General features: G+C 38.7%; 1 protein-coding gene and 1 long non-coding RNA gene across 7 annotated transcripts in view; both read right to left on the bottom strand.

The window, feature by feature from the left end:
• Nucleotides 1-12918, bottom strand: part of DYM (dymeclin) — a 219545-nt gene that overhangs the window by 180252 nt on the left and 26375 nt on the right. For all 6 annotated transcript variants that reach the window (XM_080371554.1, XM_080371551.1, XM_080371550.1 and 3 more), the window contains one exon: nt 6083-6155. In XM_080371554.1, coding sequence (XP_080227680.1) covers nt 6083-6155 — 73 coding nt within the window. The remainder of the gene's footprint in view (nt 1-6082; nt 6156-12918) is intronic.
• LOC308056371 lies at nt 10288-12918 on the bottom strand. Its single transcript, XR_013924800.1, has 2 exons — nt 12328-12918; nt 10288-12296 (listed from the first exon to the last, which is right to left on the bottom strand). It is a non-coding gene; the product is annotated as an uncharacterized lncRNA (long non-coding RNA).

The following is a 12918-nucleotide window of genomic DNA, read 5'->3' as shown; positions in this document are numbered from 1 at the left end:
GTTATCAGTCTCAGGATACAAGTACAACAACTCAAAGTGAACATAATCTTTCCTCTTGGAATCACTCCCAATTTTACACCCGCTGATGGCACATATGCGCTGTGGCAGCCGATAATGCACCGTACTCATTACAGCTAACTCCAAACATTTGGGAGATGTCCCAAAGGGGCACTCAGGAAACACCAACTGGAAGCTGAGAGCATCTCTGACGTTTCTTAGTGCATCTCCCACTCACTAGGTATTCTTGACTGGGAGACAGAATGAGAGTGAGATAACAGAAGAGATGAAACTACTCTAAAGGGAGTTATCTAAAGGATTAAAATGACAGTTGGATTCAAGATCCTTTAGTCCCAGACCTGTTCCTAAACCATCTGAGACTACATGGCTGCGTACATTTTTCACCTCACTGACATTCAGTTCTTCCCTCCACAGACTAAAATCATTAGAAAAAGGCTAGGACTGTTAAGTGTTGCACAAAGAATCTATAATCTTCTGTATTTACCTTCCCATCAAGGCTTGTTAGCAATATCCACTAACCTACATCTGGTCAGAGCCAGACCATGAGAATCACGTCCTCTGGTCCAGCCATGCAGGCCTGCTCCACTGGAACACCGTTTTTCAAATGTGAGCCACTGGTTTCAAGGCAGAGCCACCTTGAGGTAGGGGCTGCAATAATCTCTTTGGGTCTCATGGTTGTCTAAGCAATAGACAAAAAAGGCTTATGCCTGTCAACATGGCTGCTGTCACCGATTTGAAACAGTCTGCAAACTCTTAGGGAGTCAAGAAGAGATGTGCCCAACTTCAGTGTCTATGTATCTTTGCTGCCTGGACCGGAGAACAAGACCAAATACTACCAAGCGGGTGTTTGTCAAGATACATCAAATATCTTTTGTGAAAACAGCCCCAAAACCATAACAGAAAGCAGATTATTAGGAGCTTGGATACAGCACAACATATGACAGCAACAAAAGCAGCATGGCCAGCAGGTCAAGGGAGGGGACTCTACCCCTCTACTTTGCTCCGGTGAGACCCCCCCCCTGCAGTGCTGCATCCAGCTCTGTGGCCTTCTAGTGCCTAAGGGACTGACAAGAAAGCTGGAGAGGGGCTTTTTACAAGGGCCTGTAGTGACAGAACAAGGAGGATTGGCTTTACACTGGAAGAGGGGAGATTTAGATTAGGTATTAGGAAGAAATTCTTTCCTGTGAGGCTGGGAGGTGCTGGCAGAGGCTGCCCAGAGCAGCTGTGGGTGCCCCGTCCCCGGCAGTGCCCACGGCCAGGCTGGGGCTGGGACCCACCTGGGCTGGGGGGAGGTGGCCCTGCCCGGGGCAGGGGGATGCAACTGGACAGCCTTTGAAGTCCCTTCCAACCCAACTGTTCTATGATTCCACAATAAACTGTACAGACCTGTGATACTATGCTCTGAGATTGGAAAGTCTGACACAAGTTCAATGTAAATTAAAGCTCACCTAGTGAAAAGACAGGTCCTAGAGAAACACCAATCTAAGTCTAAAATAAAAAATAAATTAGAATACAATTAGAACAGAAAGAAGAATGTGATACAGAGAAAGGTTCTCCTGCTTAGGGCCTTCAGACATTTAAGCAGCCACATATCTGCCATCAGACAAGAGAAAAACATACAAGTGATGATGAATATCTTCCAAATAAACATTCTCTATTTGATGCACCACCACAAAGTGCAGTAGTCCAATAAAATACCCTTTATATTCATAAGATTCCTCCTACACAGAGCACAATAGTCTTAAACTTTGAGGATCTTCAAAGTGAAGCACTACAAATCTGTCAGTTTGGGTATTTCTGCCACATTCAACCTAAGTTTCAACAGATGGAAGTTTTCCTTTAATGATTAGACAATGCTGCCAAAAATGTTTAAGTCAAATAGCTCTACAAATAGTGGAGCTACTACAACCTTGACAAAAGCTCTTTGAATAGTTCTTTTTACAAAAGCACTAATCCTGACCTATTGTTTTGAAAGCAACAAAAAAATTAAAATATGGCACTCTTGAAATAGGAGAGAGATCATTTCTCAACCTCTTCACTGTTCAAAATTAGGAAGGAAAAAAGCCTACACATTTCTCATCATCTGTACATGGCATCATTCCTACATTGCAATGATTCCATAGAGCTTTATAACCAATTACATTGCCATTCTTCCTCCTATGTTTGACTTTTAAGCTCCCAGGAAATGTCCTTAAATGAGTCAAATCATTGTTAACATTTGAATGCCGAACTAAGATTGCAACCTAAAACAATTGTAACTACAGAAAATAACGGAATGTAATAGAAGTATCAACTTCTACTGGCACCACAGGGTGCTACTTAACAGTGATGCAAGTAGATCACAGTATTTCATTTTTCCTCCATATGCATTTATAGTTTTTAATGAAGTGAAAATATACTGATAACAACCAGATGTTCAGTCATGTATACCAGCTCTTAACAAGCTGCTGAAAGAAGCCTTTATAATTTAAAGCTTTGGGAGCTCTATCTTGCAACAAAACATTAGCAATAGCTTCTACATAAAAGTCATACAGTTAAATATTGAAGTTGCATCTTTTTGCTGACTGTGTAGTTTTAATCATTAACGTACACTCTGGAGTGCTAACATTAACAAAACCAAAGAAAAAGCAGAGTATCCATAACATACCCAAGGGAGTCATAAATCAAATGCCAACATACCATAACACAAGTGTTTTAAGGAACTACACAAGTCTAATTCTTGAAAAGTAATAACGCTGTAGTTTCTATAAAATGTCTTAAAATTAAACATGAAACCTTTTTCCTTGGCATTTTGTACAACACAGCAGAGCCTGTTTTCCAAAAGGGTAACTCAAGATCTTACTAATAACTCTCCAATACGGAGTCACAACTCTACAGAGTCCCATGGACCCTTACTAAACAACCTGTTTCAGCAATGCTGAGTGTAACTGCCTTAAAGCACATTTGCCTTCCCCAATACAGACTAACTTTGAGAATTATTTTCTTAAATTCATCATAGCCAATTCTGAGACACTCCTGGATATGCTTTGCTGTACATCTCTGCAGCCTTTCCCAATAAAAGCCAACACATTTTAGTTCTTCAGTTGTATTTCATAGTAAGAGATACAGAGAGGTGGTTACAGACTTGCCGTTTGTAGTCTTCCCCATCTCACACCATCCTTATTGATTTTGAGCTAGACTGCTCACCTGCATCTTCTAAGCCTGTCCATAGGTTATTTTGTAGGCAGACATGAGCTCATTCTGCCAAGGCTTCAAGTACAGCAAGCTCAGAGGTGAACAAGCTCTGCCTGTGCTCAAGAAAGACTTGAGCCTTTGTAAATTCAGTGCCCCTGCAAAGGCTAAACTCTAACTTTGCTTTTGGTCAGCCTGGAACAAGGTACTTGTCATCTTACATTACCTGTACATCTTCACAACGGAATACTCAACAGAAAAAAAATAGGATCTATGTTATGATCGCAAATTTCTCACTACTCCCTTAGCAGTATCTACACAGCAACATCCAGCAATGCTCTTGCATTGTCCACTCTTCAGTAACACATTTGCAAAGAAAAAAATATTAAAGACAGTACATCTGAAATTAAGAGAGAAAGGTGCAAAAATTATACTTCCGAAGCATAGTGCTTTCATCAAAAAGCACCTGATGCAACATTTAGAACAATTTCAAAAGCAAAGAGTGCAGGACTGTTGCACAGGTACCTCTGCTCCTGCATTTTGGACATGGCAGATGGTCTTCCAAGCTTTAGAACTATTCTTAGTATTTCAACAAAGGAGAAAAAAAAAAAGTTTAAACTGGGGTGTAGGGAAGCAATATATTTAGACAGCAGCTGCCAGCTGTATTCACTCCATGAAACTGCATCTGCAGAACCCAAGGGATACACTAATTGTGACAATCCTCTGCTAAGGCTCTTGAACACTCCTAACAAAAACTTTGAAGTGTCATTCAGAATAGCAAAGACAGGCTCAGCATGGAGATTTTAATGGTCTGTCACAACAAAAATTCATCTTTAACAGCCATTTTACAGACAGACACTCTGCTAGCAATGCCACTGTAAGCTGCCAAAGCTGCCTATCCTCTGGCAAGCAATCCTAAATCCTGCTACAGAAATCATTACAAGTTTGAATATTTCATGTATTCCACTCAATCTACTCCCAAAATTCACATATTAGGCTTGTAATTTTCTTGGTTTATTTCAGATAAAGACAGAAATTAACTACTCCCTTGATACAAAGTAGGGAAAGAATTTATAATGTAAACCTGACCAGGGAGAGGGAGGGAAGTAAAAAAGTAAACTCACTACTAAAACAAACCTAATTCTCGTGAAAAAAAAAACAATTATCGCAGTAGAGCAAAAATGCCTCTGCCTTATAATACCTGTATGTAGAACAGAAATGGATTTTGTATTAGAGAAAGCAAGTTCTTCTGTATCTACTTTCCCACACCCTACTTCCCCTTCAATGACATGGGGATATAATCACTAGTTAAGGCATTATCACATTATTGTTAAACATCTTATACTGGTAAAGATGACAGTAATATACACTATCATTTAATGTTATTATCTTACCAACAATTCAGTAACATGCTATTTCAGGAAAAAATTAGCTAAGAAAACTTATTTGACAAAAAAAAAAAAAACCAAAACCTTTCACATTTATCTTATGATAAGTGAGTATGTTTTTGATACAGCTGGACATTATAGACAGGCCTTAACTTCTTTTTTAATAGGCCATTATTATCAATACAATACAGAGTAAAGCAAGTGCTTTCAACAGCTGCTTCCATTCCCAGCAACCACATTCACACAGAAACAGAGATGCTGCCAGGTTCAGTTGTTGAAAAGGGTTAAAATAATCATGACCATAAAATTTTTTCTGCCAAAAAGACAGAATAAATGATTCTGGACTCCACACACACACACTGGGTCTTCCAAGAAAGAAAAATAAAACCCTGCAGGATTTATGAACTTGCCCATATCTCGCAGTCCTTTCACCCCTCTGTACTTCCTCTAACCTGCTCCAAACAAAAAGTGTATCTGTTCGAGGAAGTCCCGACAAGCTTTGCAGAATGACACTCTAAATCATACCATTAATTCATTACACTGTACCTACACAAAACCTTCATGTAATGTTGACAGAGTTCTAGGTTTCAAAAAACACTGCATCTTTGTCAGCTTTCCAATGAAAAGAACAATCCAAAGTACAAAAACTAAATCATCAGCAGAGCTATTTACTACAGGACAACAGATAACCTGAAACTTTTAAAACTGTGATGCTTTAACTGGGGTACTACTTTTTGGGCACAAGCTACAATGCAATTTAAGACAAAATGCTAATACTATCTTTGGTAAAGTTTACCTTGGGAGAAAAGAAATTAAAACTTATCAGGACAGGTGTACAAAAACATTTTTCCCCCAAGAACTAAGTTCTCCTTCAAATAATACTGAAGTATATTTCATGACACATATCCTAATGAGATGCAGAATCAACATATCCCAAATACAGCAGATGCATGAAAAAAGCCATGTAAACCAATCTGGAGATAGACAGAAACATTGCACTTGTTCATTTCTCTTCTCTCTCAGACACCAATTTGCTGGTATTTAAGAAATTAGTATTAAATAAGCCATGTGACTCATTTAATGCACATGCAGTTCAAGAACCCAGAGAGCTGCAGAAGAGGAACTTTTGCTTGCACCTTGCTGCATTCCCCAGAGGTGAAATGACAACTCCAGCATACCTTTCCCTGTACAATTAGCACAACCCATTTCCAGCCAAAAGTTAGCAATACCAACACAGGTGCCCAAAACAAAACAGAACAGGGTAACTTCTGTTGATGGTTTGAACTGGGTGTGAGATGCTCATCATGTACTTCTTCCAATAGCATATTCAGGGCTGCTACTGCCAGCAGGTTCTCATTACCAGTACTGTACCACCACGCAGAGCATTCAAATCAAGTATTTAAGCATTATAACCTCATCACTCTAAGTTTTAGATTATCTCAAATGCTCAGTTTATACAAAGGAGGCTGGGAAAAAAGAAAAAAAAAAGAAAAAAGCCAACTTACAAGAGAGGAATTTCAACAATGAGCTGGATGAGGCAACACAGCAACTCTTCTATGAGGTCTTCACACTCTGTTCCTGAAAAGAAGCATATCAAAAGTTTTCCAGATTTTCAAGTACTGAAAGAAAGCAAAGATTTAATCACATAGATCCAGATGATTTTAATTAAGGAACAAACACTAGAAGAGAAATTCTACTTGCTTAAGGAGATGGCACTCTTTCCTGAAATACAAAGCACTTGGGATTATTACCAGAGGAAATGGTGATGCTCATCCTTTTATATATAAAACAAATAACTAGTAACAATTGGACAGATTGAGATGCTGGTATACTAGGAATATGCTATTAAGTACATCAAGCCTTACTTTACTACTTACCTAAGGTCATATTAAATGGCCTTATTACTAACAGTTGAACTGATCACAAGGGACTTCTCACTGGCACGCATCTCCTCTCAAAATTCCCCGCACTCTGCATAGTTTCCAACCCCTTTTTTTAACCCCAACTGAAGAATAAGCAGAGACAGATAGAAAACAGTTTCATTTGTCTAACATACGCTGAGCAATATTCTAAACTGTGATCTATCAAATGAATGCAGCCTACTGTACACAACATTGGTGCTCTTAAGCAATTAAATCTACACACTATTTTTTCATGAATGCATATTTATTTATTGAAGAGGTATTACACATTTAAATGACAAGTAAGGATTCATGACATTCCAAAGCACATGAAAGTGAGCAGAAATGATTCTCTACTCACACACAATGTGACAAAATGCACGGGAGGATCAAAAATTATTTTAAAAATGCAACTATTCTAAGTGATAAAACTGGTGGTATTTCACACTAGTACAGCAATTTTTAAAAGCAACTGTCACAGAAGACTTGCAAGACTTACTGAGGAAAAAACTTATTAAACCATTTGACATTGTCATATTATACTAAAAAAACAGCAGATAGGTCTCCTGGCTCATCAGGATTTTTTCCACTTTCAAAATAAATGTATAAAGAGAAACCTACAGCACAAAGAAGTGTAGGGGTTTATAGTGCTGACCAGCCTAAGAGCAGGCATAGTTTTTCCCTCTGCATTACCTGATAGACATTACACCACTGCAGCACAATGATTACCCAAATGCCTGTTTATTTTGTATTTTCAAATAAATGTGTCTTGCAATAAACACAACACTATATCCAGGTTATGGCAATGTTACTCTGTTTAACCCAAGTTTGTTCTTAAATCCAGAACTCAATTTTAAGAAGCACACCAGAGGGAATATTCACAATAAAGCAAATTATTTCTTTCCACAATTGGTTTATTAAAAGCACATTAAAAATTGTCACCTAGTGAACTGCACATTCTAAAGGAAACCAGTTTTTTATCACAGAAACATGGTTTCCTTTATATAGAATCCCCCATGAGCAACACAATGTAGCTCCTGTTAGTAAAAATCAAGCACTGCTAGGAGTATTTAACCTTACACAGAAACCACAGCCAATAATGAAGCCCAGATAATGTATTCCAAAGTAACTTGAATATGACTGTTTCCTAAAGTTTTCTAAATCTAGAAAATGCTTGTAGACTGCTATTAGTTTCCAAAAGGTACCTGGGTTTTTTTCCCTTTGACAATCAAGAACAGGGAGGAGAGAGGAAAAAGGATGAAAAAAAGTGAGTGCATTTTAAGACTATCATTTCTCACACCACACTATACACACAACTTATTCAGAGAGAATAATGTTATTTGAACATGAAAGAGGGCTGTCCCACACACACACTATAATCAAGATAAACAAAGAAAATACTGGGTTAGCACAATCACGCAGAATGGAAGATGTTAAGTCTTTCCTGCTCTGCTCTCGAACTATTTTTCTTTTCTTAAAAGAAGCTTAATTGCTGTAATCAATGTCATTCAGTTACAATAATTAATGTATCCTTTTCCCCATTGGGGCACACACATTCTTGTTTAATTCTTGTCTTGCCAAGACAATGAAGCGGATGCATGCCAAATCTGTAACGTGAGAGAGAGCTATAAACATGGAACACTATGTGTTTTCATAAACAATGCCTTTTTCAATAGCAGGATAAAGACAATACACACAATACTCATTCACATTAATAGATCGCATATTTGGATCAAAGACATGCATAAAGACTTGGGGAAAATAAGTAAAGGGTGAATCTGTCCAGATAAGATTCGAGCAGACTTGCAGAGAGAGGACTCATAGGTGCATCTCCTACACTCTATTACAGTGCAGAAGTAACTGCAAACAGTTTTAAAAACAGCCAGTTACGCTGACACACCATTTTTCATCAGCTATATTATACTTGCATTGTGCAGGGTTTTGGCTTTTTGGTGGGGTTCGTTCGTTTTGGGTTTGTTTAATTTGATGGAGGTTTTTTTCGTGTATGATTTTTTTTAAATAGCATTTACAATTTTTCAAAGCTATGCACATTACAGACACTGGATTAGGAGACGCTACACAGGCAAAATGGCTTATCCAGAGGAAAGTATACATGCCAGGAGACTCCATTTCTAGTAAAACCAGCCCAACTCTACCCTAGGCCACGGTAGAGGGTCTAACATGGATAGCAGAATCGTCTTTCTTCTCAAGAACCTAACTATTATGTTGTCAAGACCTAATCTGAGCTGCTGTAGCAGCTGGTTGTGGTTAATATCAGTAAGATACTCAGGCATAACAAAGTATAACCTCACCTCAGATGGTACTTATTTTTCTGCCCTACTGCTCCTACAGTAGGATAGGACCACTAATGAAATAATTTGTGTTACTTGCAAAACAGTACCTAAAGCCCTATCTGTTCAATTCATTACATGACCAGCAGACTTAAAGCTTCATTGGGTTTTGTGGTTTGATCTTCAGCTCTGAGGACTCTCAAAAGCTACCAGCTTTCACTTAAGAGTGTTAATAATGAGTACATAAACTAATTGGCATCTTTTATTTCCTTTTTATGACAGCTGAACACTCAAACTCGTTTAAGGGTTGCAGTAAATGTACTGTTATTAATTTCCACCTCTACACCCTCTCATTTGCTATAATACACCAAATACAGCGTTACAACCACACAGCTTTCTTCTGAGCTTAAAACACAGCCTAGCACAGAAGAGCACAAATTGAATGTTCACAAAAAATTAAAATAATATGAATTGCAAAATCTGGGAGGGGAATTCTTCCAGATAAGACAGTTACAAAAAACGGTATCTCAACAATAGTGGCTATATCGTATGCAACCTGTCAAAATACAAGACATATTGCTGAGTAGCCAGTGACCAGGATCTTTTCCATGCATCATTACTATCATACACTATACGCTTCTGCCTGACATATCAAATATCATACAGCAGGTGTCAATGTGCTGACCAACCGCAGCATGAGCAGCCTGACGTGCTGACACTACAGTTATGCACTCTGAGTTCTCAGGTGCTATATTTAAACTCAGAGAACATGGTACTAGGATATATTCTCCAACTAGAAGAAAAAAAAAAAGGTGATGCTCATAGCTATAACAGGGAAACAAACACCACTGCACAGCATTTCCAAAGGAGTTTTAACATGATTCTGAAAAGAATAGTTACCTTTTCTCAGAAGGCTGTGAGACTGGTCAAGGCATACAAGAACAGATCATAGAAGAGAGAGGTTGGCTGTGGTGTTGGTTGGTTATACCTTTCTTTCCAATAACTTACTCAGCAGCCATTAAGAAGCAAACAGTACTTCAAAATTCAGATACTGTATTAAAGCTTTTGTCTATATTGACAGTTTATTTACATTAACCAATATAATAACATATTTTATAAGGTTTGTTTTAACATACTTGCAACTGAAGAATAGTAAAATACCACCAGGCTCTGGCAAATGAAAATACAGCAAGGATCACTAAGAAATTTTTTTTTTTAAAAAGCATGGTCAAAGGTAGTGTTAAGTATGTAAAACTTTAGTAAAAGTACTAATAAATCTGTGTAAACTTCAGAAGAACATGGCATGCTCCATTTTCCAAAGAATAAAACATAAAAATTCAAGATACACTTCATTTAACTATAAAAACACAAACAAAAAAAATTTCTTTTTTTTCAACTCACTCTAACAGTCCCTAACACAAAAGCAGTTTATTACACTCCATTAATGATGCTTCACTTTTCCTCTAGCTAAGCATAAAAGCTATAAGGAAGGCATTTACCTTATTACCATGCTCTATATTAAAAAAACCAAACAACTAGGTGAAGATTTGTTAGGAACAAAAAACAATTGCTATGTAAACACAGCAAATTATGAACCTCAATACCTTGAAGAAGGTCACAAGAATCATCTCCAGTTGGAAACCTGAGTCAAAAGCAGCAGCAGACTTAAAGACACAGCTGGACTGGGAAAGCAGAGGAGGAGCTCGTTTTCCTGCCTCCATCCCCTGCTCTCACCAGCAGACCACACACAATTACCTTCCTAATCAAGAACATCCACCAAACAATCTGCTCAAAGATAATTGCTAAGTACATTTGCCATCAATATGCACAAAATTATCACTAATAAATGTCACTGTGAATTACAATCAAGTGCTACTAGACATGGTACAAACATGCATCTACCCCAGTGACAAGAATCACTTTTCATACCACACTGCGAGGAGCTCTCAGCTAAAGGGATAAAGATCACAGGGGTTCAAGCTAACAAAACATCTCAGCTTTTCCATCTGTCCTGCTGTGCTACACTGTACCACTGAAGCAAGAGGTGGGCAATTTTTTTAACCCAAGTATAAACCCACAGGTGGTCTGCAGTGATAGCTTATTATAAGCACGTCTTATTTTCTAATGCATCGGCTACCTGACTTCATTCTTGGAGATCACTCACCACAGCTTAAATACACTAAACCATTTCAACATGCAGCACTTACCTTTTGGCACCAGAAGTTTGATTTCCCCAGAGCAACAGCTGGTGCCAAGGAGTTAAAACAGATTCTGAAGAACAGTTGTTGCTATTCACTACATATTGTACTGTGTCCAGTGTGGGGCTCCCCAGCTCCAGAGAGACAGGGAACTACTGGAGAGGGCCCAGCAGAGGCTACCAAGATGGTGAGGGGACTGGAGCATCCCCCTGATGAGGAAGGGCTGAGAAAGCTGGGGCTGTTCAGCCTGGAGAGGAGAAGACTCGGAGGGGAGCTTATCAATGTCTACAAACACCCTAAGGGCAAGTCAGGGCCAGGCTCTTTCCAGTGGTGCCCAGCAACACGACAAGGGGCAACAGGCACAAACTGCAGTACAGAAAGGTCCATCTGAATGTGAGGGAAAACTTCCTTGAGGGTGGCAGAGCCCTGGAACAGGCTGCCCAGAGAGGCTGTGGGGTCTCCTGCTCTGGAGACATCCAAAACCCACCTGGATGCAACTCTGTGCAACCTGCTCTAGCAGGGGGTTAGACGATTTCCAGAGGGCTCTTCCAACTCTGACCGCTCTGTGATTCAATGAGCAAGCAGCTACTGCACTTTCTCAACCCATGTCCTTGCTGGCTGACTGTTGAGGGAAACCCATAGTCACGCATTTTTGGCTGTTCTTCCACAGTCCGCTCCCACAATATCAGCATTCTGATACCAGTCCTTTCTGCCAGACCATTTTTGGTTTTATGCAATAAACAACATGCAATTACAAACTCAACAGCATCTTTACAACAAAGCAAAGGGATTCACAGCTGTGCCAGCATTATGCATCATGTGTTCTGTAAGAGCATCTTGATATGGCACTACATAAAGATTTGTGGCAGACAGATTTTCCATGCATTCACATTATTCACATTCAAAAAGGAGGAGGACTGGATAGCAGAAACAGAACAGCTAGATTACTTGAGCACCTTTTCTTTTCTGTCTTGTGAAATACACGCTCCGTTTCCTGGAGATGCACTTACTTCTGAGCATTCTGCCTAAATTCTTTGACTCTACTTGTATTCTTGTACAATCTACAGCCCACTAATTACATTTTAGCAGTTACCTTTTCAACAGATCATTTCTAAACATAGTACTGTTATCCTCCCTCATTAAATTCCTAAAAATTGCATTAATTCCACTCCCCAGCTGATGCTAGTTTATGAAACATTTGTGAAAAGAAACACTAAATAATTGCAGCAGCAGCATTCCTGCAGTAGTATGTGGCCAGCTTCACCCCAGTTTTATTCTCTTCTGAATAGGACCATTAGCACCTTTCAAACTGTACAAAAGTGACTAAAGCTAAAGTAGGTCTACAGCATCACTTCTGAACAATTGTTTAAAAAAAAAGCCAAAACAAGTTTGTAAATAAATGACCATGTTAAATTTAACACAGATCTTTAAAGAAAAAACACACCAAACAAACCCTGCTCTAGAAGAGGTTTATTTTGCTATAAGAACCTGTAACACACGAACAGCTAGTTAACAAACATATAGTTCTAGCAGAAGATGATAGTCAATATGTTATTAAAAGCTCTCATCGCATTTTGAAGGTGTCCTCTTTCATATGTATGGTACAAAGGAAGATGGTTTACACCAAATTACTTCAGACCTCAAATAAGTCTGGTTTACTATTGACTACATACTTTCAATCTCAACAGACTGTCCCAAACAGTAAACATGTTGCACCTAACATCATTGGTACTTCTAGTTTTAAAGCAAAGTCTGGGATTTTTAGCCTAAACAAAACACACAATCACAGAATTATTTAGGTTGGAAAACACCCTTAAGATCATTGAGTCCAACCATTAACCTAACACTACCAAGTCCACCACCATACAATGTTCCCAAGTGCCACATCTACAAAAAACATCAGTACTTTTTAGTTTCTTGCGGGACATTTGTTTCACTAGCACTATCATAT

The sequence above is a fragment of the Falco punctatus genome (assembly GCF_963210335.1).
Source record: "Falco punctatus genome assembly, chromosome: Z".
Taxonomy (NCBI): Eukaryota; Metazoa; Chordata; class Aves; order Falconiformes; family Falconidae; genus Falco; species Falco punctatus.
The sequence above is the reverse complement of the archived record's forward strand: the minus strand, read 5'-3'. Positions and strand labels throughout refer to the sequence as shown.